A 17,146-nucleotide genomic window follows, 5' to 3' on the forward strand; every position below is an offset into this window, starting at 1 on the left:
GGCTCAGGTGTGCAGCTTGGGCTGGCATGAAGGTCTCTGAACGAGAAGCCCTTTTGCTGAGGACCAAGGAGGACGGGCAGGAAGGACCTTCCCAGTAGAAGGAAGGGAGGGGCTCTGTACGTTAGAAGCAGCACGAGATCTATATACTAAGACGGAGGCTCCATCGGGATGCAGCCGGGAAGCAACAGAGGGGAGGAAGGGAGAGATGATGACAGTTCTGGCACAGATGGCGGGGTCAACAGGGCATCAGTGTCCTTTGAGGTCATTCACTGGAGTGTTAACTTGGCGGACAGAGCAATACGGATGAACAAATTGCTATATTTAAATATATATTTTGTTAAGTAAATACATCCATTAAATCGATAACATTTTTTCTTTTTTTTTCTTTTTTTGGCCAGCTGGTTTTGATTGTGGCTGGATCTAAGGTAAGGATTGAATGTGTGTTTAAGGGTGGGGATGGGGAACATACTAGCACAGTGGTTCTAAAACTGGAGTGTGGGTCAGAGGCTCCTGGAGGGTTTGTTAAATCACAGACGGCCCGCACTCCAGGGTCCCTGGTCAGTGGGGTGAGGGCTCTGAGCACGTGCATTTCTAAAAGTTACGGTGGGCTGGCGGGAGGGATGGGACCACACTTTGAGGACACAGCGTAACGAAGCGGGGCAAAGGGGAGGGAAGGGGGAGGCCAGGGGAGGTACACTTACCGCACTCCCCATGCAAAAGGCGGCGGGCCACACGTCTGTCCCGTTCACGGCTGAGATGTCGTCCACGAAACTCGGGAACCCTAACCACACCGTAGACCGGACTGTGATACCTAAGGGAGAATCAGGTGATGCTTTGTATCCGCTCCTAATGCAGATCTAAAGGTGACTTGTTGACTCTGTAAAAATGATGGATGGACGGATGGATGGATGGATGGATAGGTAGGCAGATAGACAGATAGATAGGAAGGGAAAGAGAAAGATGTGAGGGAGACAGGGAGGAAAGAAACACACGCTGGTGTGTGCAGAGAGACAGAGAAAAAAATAAGACTCAGAAAATAATTATTATGGTAGTGGAGCAATCCAGCCACTTTGATTTCGACGTCAACCACCATTAGGCACAGTGCTGTTCCTAATGCTGTCTGTTTGTTTATTTGGCGCCCAGGAGTGATTACGTGAATAACAATCTATATTTCTCGGCTATATTTTTAATGTCCAAGTTAACTAGCCCTCACATAAAAAAGAATGATTGAAAAAGCACATCCTGACGTTTAAAAAGATAGTTCTTTCATTCTTTAAACAAAATACATTTAAGATTTTCACAAATTAGCTCTTGATAATCTACTTTTGACATTTATTATTTGTGAGTTTTCCTTGCTATCTGACCCAAATATCTAATTCTCCTCAACACAGTATACACACCTAAGGCATATGTTAGGGTTCTTTGTTAGGTAAGTCAATAGATAGCCTTTGTTTAAGCATTCACTATGCAACACACTGGTCAAGGGGACCTGTGAGCAGTACAGGGTTACACTCTAGTGTAGTGTGTGTATTTCACACACAAAAATATGCACCGTATCACATGCTACCAAATATACACTGTGTCATATACCGCTAAAGGGAGACTATGAATACTAAAAGCCTAAGATACAGCTTCTCATTCTTAAGCACAGATAACAAAAATAATGCTTTGCTTCCGTATAGTGCTTTGTCGTTTTCATTACAGAGCTCTGCTTTGAGCTCGAGAAATACTTTTTTTTTTTTTGTATCTATATGAGGTGATGGATATTTACTAAACCTGCTGTGGTAATCATTTCATGATAAATGTTAAGTTATTATGCTGTACACCTTAAACTTATACAGTGCTATATGTCAATTATATCTCAGTAAAACTGGGGAGGGAGTTCCCTGGCGGCCTAGTGGTTAGGATTCTGTGCTTTCACTGCCGTGGCCCGGGTTCAATCCCTGGTCAGGGAACTGAGATCCCGCAAGCTGCACGGTGTGGCCAAAAAAAAAAAAAAAAGATATTTAAAAAAAAAACTGGGGGAAAAAAACCACCCCATGAGATAGGCATCTGTATTTCTTATTTTTCAGTGAGGAAGTCTGGTCACCAAGCCTTCCCCTGATTCCTGCTTCGGCTCATTTGCCTGCAATGTCATGCACCTTCCTTCTAAAGGCCAAAGGATATACGAATATTATTTTGCTGACCCTCAAAAGATGTTTGGGTGCAGCTCTATTTTCAGATATTCAAGTTACAGAAACTAGATTATTATTAAGATGCTTTTCCAAAATGCTTTAGCAGAATCGGGAAGAAAACCAATTTTTTATTTAATTGTCTTGCACCGAATTGATTTTATCCCTATAGCTTCCTGTGTTACTCCTCGAGTCTAAGAAAGTGACTAGAGGTTCCATAGCATTTATCTGAAGCCAGGATTCTTGAGTGTCTCCAATCACACAACCAGGAACAGGAGAACCAGGGCCTGGGACACACAGCCACCTGTGCCCAGATAAGCACTCAAGGTGCCCCAGAAGCTGCTGCCACCCCCTCACAGCAGAGCAGTGGAAGGCACTTCAAATACCACCAGCAGCCTTTCCTTCAAGAGCAAACATGACTGAAAAATACAATTCCAAAATGCCAGCACCTGTCACCCGATTGCAAAACATGGACAGTATTTGGATCCTGATTCGAACAAACCAATTGTAAAATAGCATTTATGAGACACCTGAACATACACCAGTGATATTAAGGAACTGGTTTTCATTATTTTGGGGTGATAATGATATCTGTGTGATATATATATGTTTTTTAAAAATTCTTATCTTCTACAGCTATATATTGAGATTTGTGTGGGTGAAATGGTATAAATTCTGGAATCTGCTTCAAATTAATCCAGTGGAGAGTGGGATACGGGGATGGGGTATAGATGAAGCTAGGTGATGGGTACAGGGAGTTCATTATACAATCTCTCTACATTTGCACATGTTAAAAAATTTCCAAAATAAAAAAGTTAAAATGCTTGGCAATATCTAGCACAGAGGTTTGTAAAATGTGCCATGCTAGAGTTGAAAGCAGGGGTCAGCAAAGTTTCTGTAAAGGGCCAGAGAGAAGATATCTTAGGCTCTATGGGCCATAGTTTCTCTGTTCAGCACTCACTTCTGCCCTTGTAAGGCCAAGATGCCCCCAAACAGTGCACAAGTGCAGGGCATGGTTGTATCCCCATTAAGACCCCACTTACGGACGCTGACGTTTGCATTTCATGGAATATTTACATGTCAGAGATAGTCTTCTTCTTTAGATTTTTCTAAAAACACTTTAAAATGTAAAAACTTTCTTAGTTCATGGGCCATAGGTAAGAGGCAGCAGGCAGGATTTGGCCTAGAGGCTGCAAGTTTGCCCACCTGTGGTATAAAACCCAAACTTAAATAGATAGATAAATAAACAAGTAAGTAAATAAAATTGTAATATATATATGGGTTTCTTCCTGATTCTGCTAAATCATTTTGGGAACGATTCTCTGTGTGTGTGTGTGCACGCGCACGAAATATTAACCGTTATTCTCTCACTAGTGGTACAATTAAGGATGCATTGTATTTTCTGGGTTTTCCTTCACAGCACCGTCTAAAGTTTCCCTAGTAAGTGCAGTAACAAATACATCAAACTGTTTAAAAAAAACAACGGTCCCCCGAAGGAACTTTTACCGACCATCTTGCATCGCAGAGTCCCCTGGCCGTCCAGTCCGGTCCCCGGGGAGCCGCCTCCGGCTCGGCCCTCCCACCCGTGGGCCGAGCGTCCTAACCCGCGCGGCGACCGGGTCCCAGGCGGGGGGGGGGGGGCGCGCGCTCATCCTCTCGCCCCCGGCCGGGAGCGACCTGCGGGCCGCGCGGACGGGTCCCCACCCGCGGGCGCGCCCTCACCCAGGCAGCCGAGCAGGTCGCAGGCGGCGGCGGCGCGCAGGATGCGGGCGGAGGCCGGGGCGCGGGCCGTGGCCGGCGGGGAGGCCGAGGGGAGCCCGGGGCCCGCGGGCCGGCGCCCGGGCAGCAGCCGCAGGAGGCCGAGCGCCAGGTGCAGCGCGCCGCTGCCCAGACACAGCGCGTGGAAGGCCCGCGGCTGGAAGCTCAGCACCAGCTGCGTGGCGGCGTCCCGCGTGGCGCAGCAGAAGGTCCCCAGGCGCGGGGAGGCCATGGTCCGTGCTGGGGACGCGGCTCGGGTCTGCCGGGACCCCGCCGGCCCGCCCGGGTCATGTGCTGGGCCGGCCCTTGGCGGGGTGCGGCGGGGGGGGGCGCGTCATGTGCCCCGGGCCTCTCCGCAGCCCCCGCCCGATCCCCCGCGCTGGCAGTCAAGGCGCCAGGCTCGCTGAGGGCCTCGCGCCTCTGCAGACGCCACGAGGCCTCACGAGGGTGATGCTTGGTCGGGGGGTGGAGGGGGGGGGCGGGGGGGGGCGGGGGAAGGAGCGCGCCGGGGCGGGGAAGTCAGCTCTCTCCCCGTTCACCAAGGCCTTCCCAGGGGGAGGTGTGGGGCGTTGTTAATTCTCCAGAATCCAGAGCCCACCCCCCCACCGCCCCCCGACGCCGCCGTCTCTTCTTAACTCATCTTATAAGAAAGCACGCCTCGTGCCAGATCTGCCCTGTGTGGGACTCTGACGTCCCTAGTTTTGATCCCTTACAGGTTCATAAACTGTGACTGCAGTGATTGGCATTAAAATACTGCTTTTTTACGGTCGCTCTCCCGTACGGAAACGACCCCCCAGAGCTAGGGTTTTCCCTGAAAATCAACAAATCTTGAAGAAAGGGGAAACTGCTTTGCCCAGCTCCACACACACACACACACACACACACACACACACACGCATTGTGCACCTTTCAGGGCTGTTCCATTTTTACTCAACAATGTAGGGTTAAGTTTTTCACATTGTAAATTCGCTTTTGAGAGTAGCTCTGTTTAGGAAAATAATGTTCAAGTTTATTAAGATTTTCTTAACTTCTTTAATTTCCAGATGAATTTCAGTATACATTGACAATCATGCTTTATTCTCTATGTATAAAAGTTTCAAAATGATATTAGTACTAATGATAATATACTGAGTGGATATTTTCTTAAAAACCCTTCAAGGTTGAAAATAAAAGAGCCCCCTCTAGATTCTGGCTTTACTAACCAAAGCTTTATTTTTTAAAAAAAGAAACCACCACCCCCCCCCCCCCCCCAGCTCCATCATATTTATTAACAGCAAACCTAATAGGCCTATTTGCAGCCAGGAGCAGACATCCTTTGACCTCTCCCTGCAGTAAATGGGGCCTCCTCTAGAATTTTCCCAACCAACCAGAGGTAAGGCGTCCCTGTTGTTTTCCTCTGTCTTCTCCCACCCCGGCTTCTCATCTACATCTCCACCACCAGCTTTGCAGTTTTAAGTAAGACAAAGTTTGGGCTCAGCTCCTCTGCCTTCTTCCTGGAAAACCACAGGGCTGGGCTTCTGTCGGGATCCATGACAGGCAGACGGGCGCTGCACTGCCAGATGGAAGCAGAGCCTTTAACCAAGAGCTGCAAGTGCCACTACTTCAAAAAGATCTGACCCGGCGCATCTGTAAGCAGGGGCAGCTGCTTTGACAGAAGTCCGGAACAGACCCACATTGTCAAAACCTTAACCGCTCTTGGATATTACACACTTGCTTGTAAAAACAGTAGGAAACATCATAGGACTACTCTCCAAACGCTGGTCTGCCGCTCCTTCAGAAAGCATAAATCTCAGTACCTGTTTTGAACATTTGATCTTCTATTTCCTTGGCCCTTGGGAAGCAGAAGTTGCTTCTGGAAGTTCGTGTGTGGAATGTGCTTTAAAAGATAAAAATGAAGAAGGAGAGTCTGTTTGTTTGCTCTAATGCCAAAGGTTCCGGTAGACAATCTGTGCAAAAGCATCTCTGCGTTTCAATCTCCGTTGCATGCCCAAGCTGCACGTACCCCACCTCTCTGCTTCCCACGTGCACACCTGCAGGCTCTGGAGGACTCAGGTGCCCAGTGTCCTCCAGAATGGACAAAACTGCTCAAGGTTGCCTACAAAGCTTTAAGAGGATAAAAAGCGTTGCCGTGGCTTATATCTCGGTACTCAACTCCTTTTCTGCCCCCTGGGGAGTTCAGTAGTTCTGCAAATATTCCACACGATGGATGGGTTTCGAACCCAGGCTTAGAAACCAAAGAGCCTCCTGACTTGTGGTTTTTGTTGGCAATTGACCTCACCTGGCAAGACCTGAGAGTCTTGGCTTCTGAAGGAATCTTGTCCTTTCCTCTGAAGAAACAACAGAAATGGATGGATTGAGAAGTAGTGCCTAAGTACAACTTCAGCTCTGCAGCAGTCAGATAACGAGTCTGTCAGCTACGCCGTGTCAGCCTGGGAAGAGATGAGACCGAGCAAGCCCTGGAAAGGAGAGGGTAGGATTTGTGTCCTGAGAGGAAAAGGGAAACTAAACTAACATGAATATCATCGCTACCCCGAACGCCTTCCGTGAGCTGGCAGCGTTAAGACCTTAAAGTCTTGCTTAACTCGTACCTCCCATCCTTGTGGCTCATCTTTTTATCTCTAGGTTCTGTACAAAGCACCAGAAGAGGTGAGGAAACCTATCCAAGGTCATGGAGGTGGTAGAGCTGACGCTCAAATCCAAACAGATTATGCCATAAGCTCCAGAGGGGAACTGGAGATTCATTTCCCCATCACCGTGAATGTCTACGAACTGGTCAGACCAATGAAAGCACTTTCTCCACTCACCATCTTGAAGCAACAAGAAGTCCACTTTTGAGAAGTTGGAAGCAGGTCGCAGATGGCCGAATTTGATGCCATCAGAACGTGACTGCACTTTCAAGGAAGTTGGGGGGGGGGGGGGCAGTGAATAGGATGGACACACACATATATGTGTTACCTGTTTCAAACTTTGTTTAAATTTTATGTTTCTTTTTGTGGCACAGTATACTAATATAGTAAAGTGAGATGAAATTATTTCTGGGCAGGCTATTTGCTCTGGAGTCCTGATGCACATGAGACTGTCAGATGTCAGGTATCTAGTAAAAGACTAAATCTGCTCATTAACCACAGACTTTGGCTAATTTTGAAATGACTGCTTCGCTGCTACTCAAGCAGCTGTGAGCAGGCAATAGGAAATCCACACGAACCTCAAGAGCTTGGCTTGTGGCGAGAACTCCCGCGTGTCTGCAGATGACGCAGCCTTACGTGCAGCTGGCCACACACACAGCAGAAACATTTGTCTGATACACACGGCAGAACAACAGCTCAATCTCAGAGGGACTGAAAGGCACTCCCAGAGCAAGTGTGGGTCAGTCAGTCCCCTGAGGGAGCCCATGGTTTAAATGTGATGGCTCTTCCCCCCAAGTCTTTGGGTCTCACTGTGTTGCCTTTAGTTGGACAGCTAGAGTAAACCGTGTGCACAACCCCAGTCTCTCAAACTCATCACAGCCCTTTAGTCTATCACAGGGGTCAGAAGACTTATTCTTCAGAGGCCAAATAGTAAGTATTTTAGCCTTTGCAAGCCGCATGCTCTCTGTGGCAGTTACCCAACCCTGCCGTGGGACCCCCAGACTAGCCATCGGCAGAAGGTAAATCGATGCGTGTGGCGCTGTACCAAGAAAGCTTTATTTACAAAAGCAGACAGCCGGCCCTCGGGCTATAATTTGTCCACCGCTGGTCTTTTCTGTCAAACTAAGCAAACCAAAATAATAGTAAACTAAGAAATATGTATGGGCTTTTTTTTTTTTTTGGCCACATGATGCGGCTTGTGGGATCTTAGTTCCCTGACCAGGGATCGAACCCAGGCCCTCGGCAGTGACAGCCTGGAGCACCAACCACTGGACCGCCAGGGAATTCCCTGTATGGGCTTTTGTAAGGTGTGGTTACTAGATTTTTCAAGAGTATTTGATTCTGCTTTAGAAAATACGAGAAATCCTGCGAAGAAACAAGTAGCTCATGAAACACATGAGACCGAGAAGTCTCCGAACATTAGTGAGCTTTTCAATTGGCCATCACTGGTGACACCTATCCTGGCCACCCTTTCTCTCAGTGCTTTAAATTGTCTTAATGTTGTGATTGCAGCATCTTAATCTGGTCTCAGGGATAGCCTAGCCAGTTATGAACTTGGTGGCTACCATTGAATCAAAGTGATTTCCCACGGAACACTTTTGAATCATAATGATGTTAAAAGAGTCAGGAAAAGGAAAATTTTCCCTGTAACTTTGTAGTGAGAAACCTGGCAGTCACTACCTTGCCCTAGAGGTCAAGGTGAGTGTCACCAGTGACAAGCATGTGGCTGTCAAGTACCCCCGATGGGATGCAGCGAGGGCGTTGCATCACTTGTGCGTGTTCCTCCCGAAATCCACAACCCAGTCTGGCCGTGAGAAGAACGTCAGACAAGGCCACACCGGGGGACATTCTATGAAGTACGTGATCAGACCCGCTTAAAATTGTCCATGCCACGGAAAACAGGGAGAGGTGGAGAAACAGGCCAGAGGAGGCTAAGGAGACGTGACAACTAAGTGCAGCAAGGGATCCTGGGACATCAGCGCACAAACGGGAAATCCAAATAAAGTCAGAAGTTTAGTTACTAGTAAGGTAATGATGTTAATTTCTTAGTCTAGACAGAAGAACCATAGTTATGAACGCTGTATTCAGGGAAATCAGGTAAAGGGTATGCCAGCTTTTTGTGTATTATCTTTGCAACTTTTCTGTAAACCTAAAATTATTATTATTATTTTTTCTGGCCTTGCCGCACGGCATGTGGGATCTTAGCTCCCGGACCAGGGATTGAACCCTCTCCCCTTGCGGTGGAAGCGCAGAATCTTAACCACTGGACCGCCAGGGAAGTCCCAACCTAAAATTATTCTAAAAATTTTAAAAATTTTATCGTTTTAAAAGCCAATCACGGCCTATCTCACCTTCTGAGATGCTCCACACGCTGTCTGTGGAGTGTATTTCTCTCTAAATCAATCCAATTCTTACCTATCAAAAATATAAATAAAAATAAAATAAAGAAATAAAATAAAAGCCAATCACACGATAGTGCCTGCAGGCCTCCTACAAGTCTAACGATGCAAAGGTAAAGAATTATCATAAATCAATTAAATTTTTAGAAACTTGCTCTGTGTGCCCGGAAGAAATCTCTACATTGTAGTAAAAATTCTACCACTTTTCTTCGGAAAGCCTGCCTCCGTTACTTCCTGTTATTTCTACTGCTAGTCAAATACTTCTACATTCCTTGAAGTTCAGTCAAATAGATTCAATTGAAACAAATATTTTGGCCAGCAGCCAGTGAAGGAATTTCCAGCATCCGAATCAGTAGCCCTCCAACACCAAAGCAGCAGCGGCTTCCGTTTTCAGGGCCCCTCCTTCCCCCGCAGCCCCCGAATTGTTTCAGCTCTGAGGATGCACAGATGGCCGGTCCCTTTCTCCTCGTGTGTACGGTTGAGGTTGCGCTGGGAGGGAGAGGCGGAACGGGCTGAACGTTATCGAGCTCCCACAGCGTCCGGACTCTGCTGGCTGTCGTTTAATTCCGTGCTGGTGTGCTCTCGCCAACTGGCGCCGCATCACCCGCGGACTTTGTTAGAAATTCAAGTCCATCGTGCCTTCTCTGCGAACCTCTTATAAGTACCTCTGTTGTTTTTTTCCCCTCAAACTGTGGCGCTTGAAGCTAGAAAGGCATTCATTCCATAATCACTCAAATGATATCATCGTGAAGAAGCAGAAAGTTCATCCTGCATTTGGGAAAATCAGTTCGTTCAAGGACCTCTCACTGAAATCTCACGTGTGTAGAATCTTTTTCTTTTTTTCCTTTTTGGCTGCTCCGCACGGCATGTGGGATGTTAGTTCCCCGACCAGGGATTGAACCGGGGCCCCCAGCACTGGAAGCGCAGAGTCTCAATCACTGGACCTCCAGGGAAGTCCCTAGAATCATTTTTTTGCTGCTTGGAAATTGCTTGGGCTGGTTTTCACTAGAACCCAGGTGTCGCATTTTTATGCTGCGATTTCGTTGGCACCGCTATCCCCAAGTTACAAGCAGGCTGGGTCCCAGAAGGTGTTCAAGATTTGAAAAAGATGTTCCCCAAATATAATTCTCCAGATGAAGGTAAGGCTGCCAGGCTGGCCTCACAACTCCTGTTCTCTCAGGAGCCCCGAGCCCGGCCTCCCGGAGCAGAGCTTTGATCTCTGGCCCCTGACCTCAGCTGAGGGTCACTCAGGGGTGGGTGGTGGACATGGCCCAGGCAGGGGGCTGCTTTTTATTCTGCCCTTCGTCCCCTCACCCCTCCCTCAAGTCTCCCTAACTTTGAATGTTGAAACAGAGGTTGAGCTCTTGGTCTCTCTGAAAGCCCTGGGCTTTTCTTCATAAAGCAGAGGACCCCACCGGAGACCCTGGGGAGAGAGAACTAATCCTAGACCCAGCATGCCTAGGACAGCCACTGAGAACTTGGGTCCCCGATTAGAACTCAAGAAGGCAGTGACAGCAGATGACTCACAGCCCCTCTACTCATTCCCCAGGGAAAAGTGTTCTGTCTCTGGCAAAGAAGTCACCACCATTCAGAATCTTTCCTGGGATCACAGGGAATGGGACACCATTAACCTGAGCAGTAAACCTGGATTAGGCCTGAGTTTGTGGTTTTAAGCCGCTGAATTTCAGAATGGTTTGCTATGAAGAGACGTCATTTTCTTTTTCTTCTTCTTATTTTTTTAAATTAATTTTTATTGGAGTACAGTTGATTTACAATGTTGTGTTAGTTTCTGCTGTACAGCAAAGTGAATCAGTTATACATCTACATATATCCATTCTTTTTCAGATTCTTTTCCCACATAGGTTATTAAAGAGTATTGAGTAGAGTTCCCTGTGCTATGCAGTAGGTCCTTATCAGTTATCTATTTTAGTGTGTGTATGTCAATCCCAATCTCCCAATTTATCCCTCACCCCCTTTTCTCCCCTGGTAACCATAAGCTTGTTCTCTACATCTGTGACTCTACTTCTGTTTTGTAAATAAGTTCATTTGTATCCTATTTTAGATTCCACATGTAAGTGATATCATATGGTATTTGTCTTTGTCTGACTAACTTCATTCAGTGTGACAATCTCTAGGTCCACTGAAGTGACATTTTCAAGTGTACCTGGGGAGTCAACCCAGCGCTCAGCCCGCTTGCTGTGATGCTGTCTCGGCCCCTCTGCTCCCGTGGGCCCAGAGAGCCCAAAAGCAATCAGTGCTATTCCATGAAACACAACCTGAGAAAGAGATGCCAGTGTCTCTTTTGTAGGTATCCCAAATCTTTTTTTTTTTTTTAATTGCAATATAGTTGATTTACAATATTGTGGTAATTTCACGTGTACAGCCAAGTGATTCAGATATATATATATATATTTCAGATTGTTTTCCATTATAGGTTATTACAAGATACTGAATATAGTTTCCTGTGCTATACACTAGGTCCCTGTTGTTTATCTGTTTTATGTATAGTTGTTTGTAGCTGTTAATCCCAAACTCCTACTTTATCCCTCCTACCCTCCCTTTCCCCTCTGGTAACCATAGTTTTCTACGTCTGTGAGACTGTTTCTGTTTTGTATATAGATTCATTTGTATTATTTTTTAGATTCCACATGTAAGTGATATCGTATGATATTTGTCTTTCTTTGTCTGACTTACTTCATTTAGTATGATAATCTCTAGGTCCATCCATGTTGCTGCAAACGGCATTACTTCATTCTTTTTTATGGCTGAGTAGTATTCCATTGTTATATATATATATATATATATATATATATATATATATATATATATATATATGCCACATCTTCTTTATCCATTCGTCTGTTGATGGACACTTAGGTTGCTTCCATGTCTTGGCTATTGTAAATAGTGCTCCTATGAACAATGGGGCACATGTATCTTTTCAAATTAGTGTTTTTGGGTTTTTGGGATATATACCCAGGAGTGGGATTGCTGGATCATATGGTAACTCTATTTTTAGTTTTCTGAGCTGTTTTCCACAGTGACTGAACCAATTTACATTCCTACCAACAGTGTACAAGGGTTCCCTTTTCTCCACACCCTCTCCAGCATTTATAGTTTGTAGACTTTTTGATGCTGGCCATTCTGACTGGTGTGAGGTGATACCTCATTGTGGTTTTGATTTGCATTTCCCTAATAATCAGCGATGTTGAGCAACTTTTCATGTGCCTGTTGGTCATCTGTATGTCTTCTTTGAACAAATGTCTATTTAGGTCTTCTGCCCGTAGGTATCCCAAATCTTTTTTTTTTAAATATTTATTTATTTGGCTGCACCAGGTCTTAGTTGCGGCACATGGGATCTTTAGCTGTGGCATGTGGGATCCAGCTTCCTGACCAGGGATCAAACTCCGGCCCCCTGCATTGGGAGCGCAGAGTCTCAGCCACTGGACTACCAGGGAAGTCCCGGGTAGCCCGAATCTTTATGAGGGCTTCCCTCGGAGCAGTCCTCACTTGGCTTGAGGGTGGGACCAGGCTTCCCCAGGCACCACCTGAAGTCAGCAAATAGCTAGCCTGTTCTGCTGGTCCTCAAGAGAGCACTTAGAACCACCAGCAAGCTGCGGGCCTTTAGCCAGGCTTTTCCCACACTAACAGGAAAAGTCCCATTCATTGTCTAGAACACCTTAGAGTGGTTTCCATACCTGCGGTAAGCCAACTAATGTTCCCCAAAGATGACAGGTCCTAATCTCTGGAACCTGCAAATGTTACCTTATTTGGAAAAAGGGTCTTTGCAGATGTGATTAAAGTAAGGATTTTGAGATGAAGAGATGATCCTTGATTCTCTAGGTGGGCCTTTAGGGCAATGACAAGGAACGCCCGCAGCCACCAGAAGCTGGAAGGGGCGAGGAACAGATTCTCCCCCAGAGCCTCCATACGGGGTATTGGCCCTCGTGACACCTTGATTCCAGACGTCAGGCCTCCCAAAGGGAATGCATTTCTCTTGTTTTAACTAGTTTATGATACTTTGTTACGACAGCCCTGGGAAACGAACACAACATTCCCGAAAGCATCTCAGATTCAACCTGCCCAAATGAAAGTCATTAGTGCTCTCTTCACTTGTTCTTCTGCCCCAAATTCCATGTATCAGCTGCTCAGCTCAAGTAACTTCAGCCAGAAACCCAGGAGTTGTTTTTGACAGCCCCCAACTCCCAGTATACACACCAGCCCTAGGAGTGGGGCGTGGAGGCTCAGATAGATTCAGAATGAACAGGATTGGGGACTTTCTGTGCTCATTTACAATAGAGAACATTCCTTTGCTCGTGGGGTCCCCACCTGATGAAACGTCCCCTACTTCCTCTCAGCTGGCAAGATAGTAGCTCAGTCACTCCCTCCTGGAAGTGCTTTGAAATACTTCAGGGAAAAAAAAGTGGGCAGGGATGAAACAAAAGAGGTCTATTTTTGTGTCTGCTTGAAATTTCCACGGTAAAAGATGAAATTCTTTTTCAAAATTTCACCTATGGTTTTGTTCATCCTTTTTTTCCCTTCTCTTCTCTACTTGGATTTCTTTCCTGCTGAAACTTTTGCATCTAAAAGATGTTTTGCCTGTAATTGTGCTCTAATTGTTTCAGGGTGGTTCATGATTTTTTTCCTTCACAGACACAGTTAATGTTTCGTATTTCCGGCATCCTTTACATTCCTTCGCAAGCCCTCCCTGGTGTTGGACAAGTAAAAAGGGCTCAAGAAATAGATGCTCATTGGCTACTTTATTTTTTTAATTTATTTTTTATTGGAGTAAAATTGCTTTACAATGTTGTGTTAGTTTCTGCTGTACCATGAAGTGAATCAGCTATATGGATACCTATATCCTCTCTCTTGGACCTCCCCCCACCCCCATCTAGGTCATCACAGAGCACCAAGCTGAGCATTTATTGTTTGTAGATTTTTTGATGATGGCCATTCTGACCTGTGTGAGGTGATACCTCATTGTAGTTTTGATTTGCATTTCTCTAATAATTAGTGATGTTGAGCATCTTTCATGTGCCTGTTGGCCATCTGTATGTCTTCACTGGTGAAATGTCTATTTAGGTCTTCTGCCCATTTTTGACTTGGGTTGTTTGTGTTTTTGATATTGAGCTCCATGAGATGTCTGTATATCTTTGGCTACTTCATTAAAAAAAAAACAAAAACTGCAAAATAGCCAATGGCTTTCTAAAAATGTACTTTAAAATATAAAAACGTTTAGGATTTCCCTGGTGGTCCAGTGGTTAGGACTTGGAGCATTCACTGCCAGGGCCTGGGTTCGACCCGTTGTTCGGGAACTAAGATCCCACAAGCCACGCGGCACAGCCAAAAAAAAAAAAACATAATAAAAACTTTTACAATAGTAGCTTCAGCTAAGTACTCTCTTTTTAAGTACTCCAGGTTTGCATAGTTAGGTATTGTTATATATATATGTGTGTGCATTTTTTTAAGCACCATTATTTAGTCCCTTCTAGTTGCCAGCAGGAAACTTGGCCCTTCACATATATATCAGTTTAAAGAACATGTCCTAAAGGTAAAGGAATTGGGACTCACACAGACCTAAGCAAGAATCTAGTTTTATGGGCAAAGCTTCCCCATGGAATGTTTCAGCCTGTTTGGTGATTGGCATTTGAAGATCAAGGGAATCTCAAAAGGTGGTCAAATGCCTAAGTATCAATATCTTACAGAAGGAAGTCAGCTCACTCGCTCAGTGAGAACTGCCCTCTGGTACTGGAGCTGGTGCTGGTTCCAGTGAGTGGAAGAGTGTGAGTCCTTCACGGGGACCTGGGCTCAGTGACCTCAGTCACGTTATTTAACCCCGATGAGTCTCAGTTTCTTCCTCTGTAAAATGGGCTGATGCATGCCCTGAGAAAATCTGCTGAGAGGACCTGAGTCCATCTGAATAACATGCTTGGCACACAGCAGGCTCTCCGTGAATGATAGTCACTGTTTCTTAGCCGCTGTGGCTGCTTTGTTTGCAGCTATAATTGCTGGGCCCTAGGATGCAAACTTCAAAGATAGGGGCCACAAATACTATCATGGTGCCAGGCACATGGAGAGACCCAGTGGTCTCTCCTCCTGTCCCCTGCACAGAAAGAGGAAGTCTCTCCCCCCTAGAGATCTGTAAATGTTCCAACTAATAACAAGATCCAGGGTAAAATCCTTGTAAGGTGAGAGGGGGGAAGTGGTTGCTGGGTTGTACAGACTCAGCTTTATCTAAGATCTGCAGCTAAATTCCAGTGTTTGTAATTAATAGCTTGTAGGAATCAAGAATAAGATGACAAACACTGGTGACTAAGGGCAAAGTCATTGTGTCAAAGTTTTCCTCTAACTGCCACCATACCTGTGCTCCCTGATCTTGACTGACCCTCTACCAGTCTTAATCATAGGGACCCCAACTCAGGTACACTGTGAGTCAGGTAGGAAATGGCTAAACCTGCCTTTTAAAAAATACCCCACTGAAAGGTGTTTCAGAAAGCCTGATCTTACTAACTGAAAGGTACTTGACCCTACAGTGTGAAAGGTAAAAGCAAAATTCTGGAACTCCATCCTCCATTATATTTTATAATTATAAATCTCCTGTTAGAACAGAAAACTAAAATAATTTGAGCTCTGTTTCATAGAGAGGACTAGCTATTTTTTTAAATAAATTTATTTATTTTATTTATTTATTTTTGGCTGTGTTGGGTCTTCGCTGCTGCACGCGGGCTTTCTCTAGTTGCGGCGAGCGGGGGCTACTCTTTGTTGTGGTGCGTGGGCTTCTCATTGCGGTGGCTTCTCTTGTTGGAGCACGGGCTCTAGGTACGTGGGCTTCAGTAGTTGTGGCACAAGCGCTCAGTAGTTGTGGCTTGCGGGCTCTAGAGTGCAGGCTCAGTAGTTGTGGCGCACGGGCCCAGTTGCTCCGCGGCACGTGGGATCTTCCCGGACCAGGGCTCGAACCCATGTCCCCTGCATTGGCAGGCGGATTCTTAACCACTGCGCCACCAGGGAAGTCCAGGATTAGCTATTGATTAAATCTCTGAAAGTTGGTTCCATTTGCCCTTGGTTGAATAACTCATTGACTGTTGATCAAGTGAAAGCAGAACTCACTTTCATTTCACCTATTTCCTCTCTATCAAAGGAAAGAAGCCTCAGACTTGAAAAGGTGGCACACACACACCCGAGGCTACTGAACGCCTAGGTGAGGATGTTCAGAGGATGCTCCTTGGGTCCAGAGGGTATATGCTCAGCCTCATGTTCTGAGCAGTGAAGATGAACGTCCAAGAAGTGAGAAGCTACACAGAACAAATGTGCCCTGGGCTTTCCAGAAGAAAAAAAGCTATGTGCTGACAAACATACTCTACTCTCGGAAATTCTGGCTGAGTTGTGAGTTCCTAGAAAAGAAAGCTGTCACCACTAGAAGTCCACACTGGTTCAATGCCATACTGAATTCTTTCAAAAGGGGTGCAAGGTTGATAAATTGGGACTATGCCTTTCATTCACAAGACAGTGATAATTTCACAAGATTGACAATCTTGTCATAATATGTCAGACATGATACAGAAGTTTAGGTGTGACAGGACCACAGGCAGATGTGCTCAACTGTGTAATCCCAAGAATGTTGATGAAAGATTTATGAGGGGCTGAGAGGAGAGCATCTATCTCACAGCAGGCCACACACGGCGGGGTGCTGTCCCTTTCATCGTGTTTATTAATGTCAGTAGAGACAGCTTTATAAATAGTCAGATGATGCTAAGTTGGAAGGGATGCCTAATGTGAAGATAAAAAAAAAAAAAAAAAACTCAGCAGAATGATGTTTAGTAAGGGTGAAGGTAAATTTACACCTAAGTTCAAGGAATGACAGTATAACACTTTCAAGTGGCAGATGGGGGATCTGACAATGATTATACAGTGAACATAAAATGTTAAAGACGACTTCAGCTGTGATTTATGAAGACAGTGATTTTGTGCTTTAGTGAATCTAATGGTCTGAATATTTCAGCCCCAGGTAAGATCTGAGATTTAAACTGAGATTTTTGTCAATACCAGCTTTAGCAGGGGGCAGCATGTTTTGGGATAGGGGACGTGCATAAACTCTAGGTGCATTTATCTGATCCTTTAACTTTTGGTTGATCACATCCATCCCCTTTTTATTTATTTTTTCCATCCACTTTTAATTTAATTTATTTAGGCC

At 45.5% G+C, this 17,146-nt stretch overlaps 1 protein-coding gene and 1 long non-coding RNA gene across 4 annotated transcripts in view; one reads left to right on the forward strand and one right to left on the reverse strand.

Moving 5' to 3' along the window:
- Positions 1 to 4,362, reverse strand: part of GPR143 (G protein-coupled receptor 143) — a 25,673-nt gene extending 21,311 nt beyond the window's left edge. The window contains exons 1-2 of the mRNA XM_059911331.1: positions 3,894 to 4,362; positions 702 to 811 (exon numbers count right to left, since the gene is read on the reverse strand). Of these exons, the coding sequence (XP_059767314.1) occupies positions 702 to 811; positions 3,894 to 4,161 (378 nt within the window). The 5' untranslated portion in view covers positions 4,162 to 4,362. The remainder of the gene's footprint in view (positions 1 to 701; positions 812 to 3,893) is intronic.
- Positions 1 to 16,933, forward strand: part of LOC132357673 (uncharacterized) — a 27,152-nt gene extending 10,219 nt beyond the window's left edge. For 2 of the 3 annotated variants that reach the window (XR_009500260.1, XR_009500259.1), the window contains 2 exons: positions 399 to 425; positions 16,094 to 16,933. This is a non-coding gene — a long non-coding RNA (uncharacterized LOC132357673). Of the gene's footprint in view, positions 1 to 398; positions 426 to 5,436; positions 6,753 to 16,093 lie in introns of those variants that run through there. The other variant, XR_009500261.1, reaches the window with a different exon arrangement.
- Positions 16,934 to 17,146: the final 213 nt, after the last annotated feature.

The sequence above is a fragment of the Balaenoptera ricei genome, chromosome X (genome assembly GCF_028023285.1).
Source record: "Balaenoptera ricei isolate mBalRic1 chromosome X, mBalRic1.hap2, whole genome shotgun sequence".
In the NCBI taxonomy this organism is placed as follows: domain Eukaryota; kingdom Metazoa; phylum Chordata; class Mammalia; order Artiodactyla; family Balaenopteridae; genus Balaenoptera; species Balaenoptera ricei.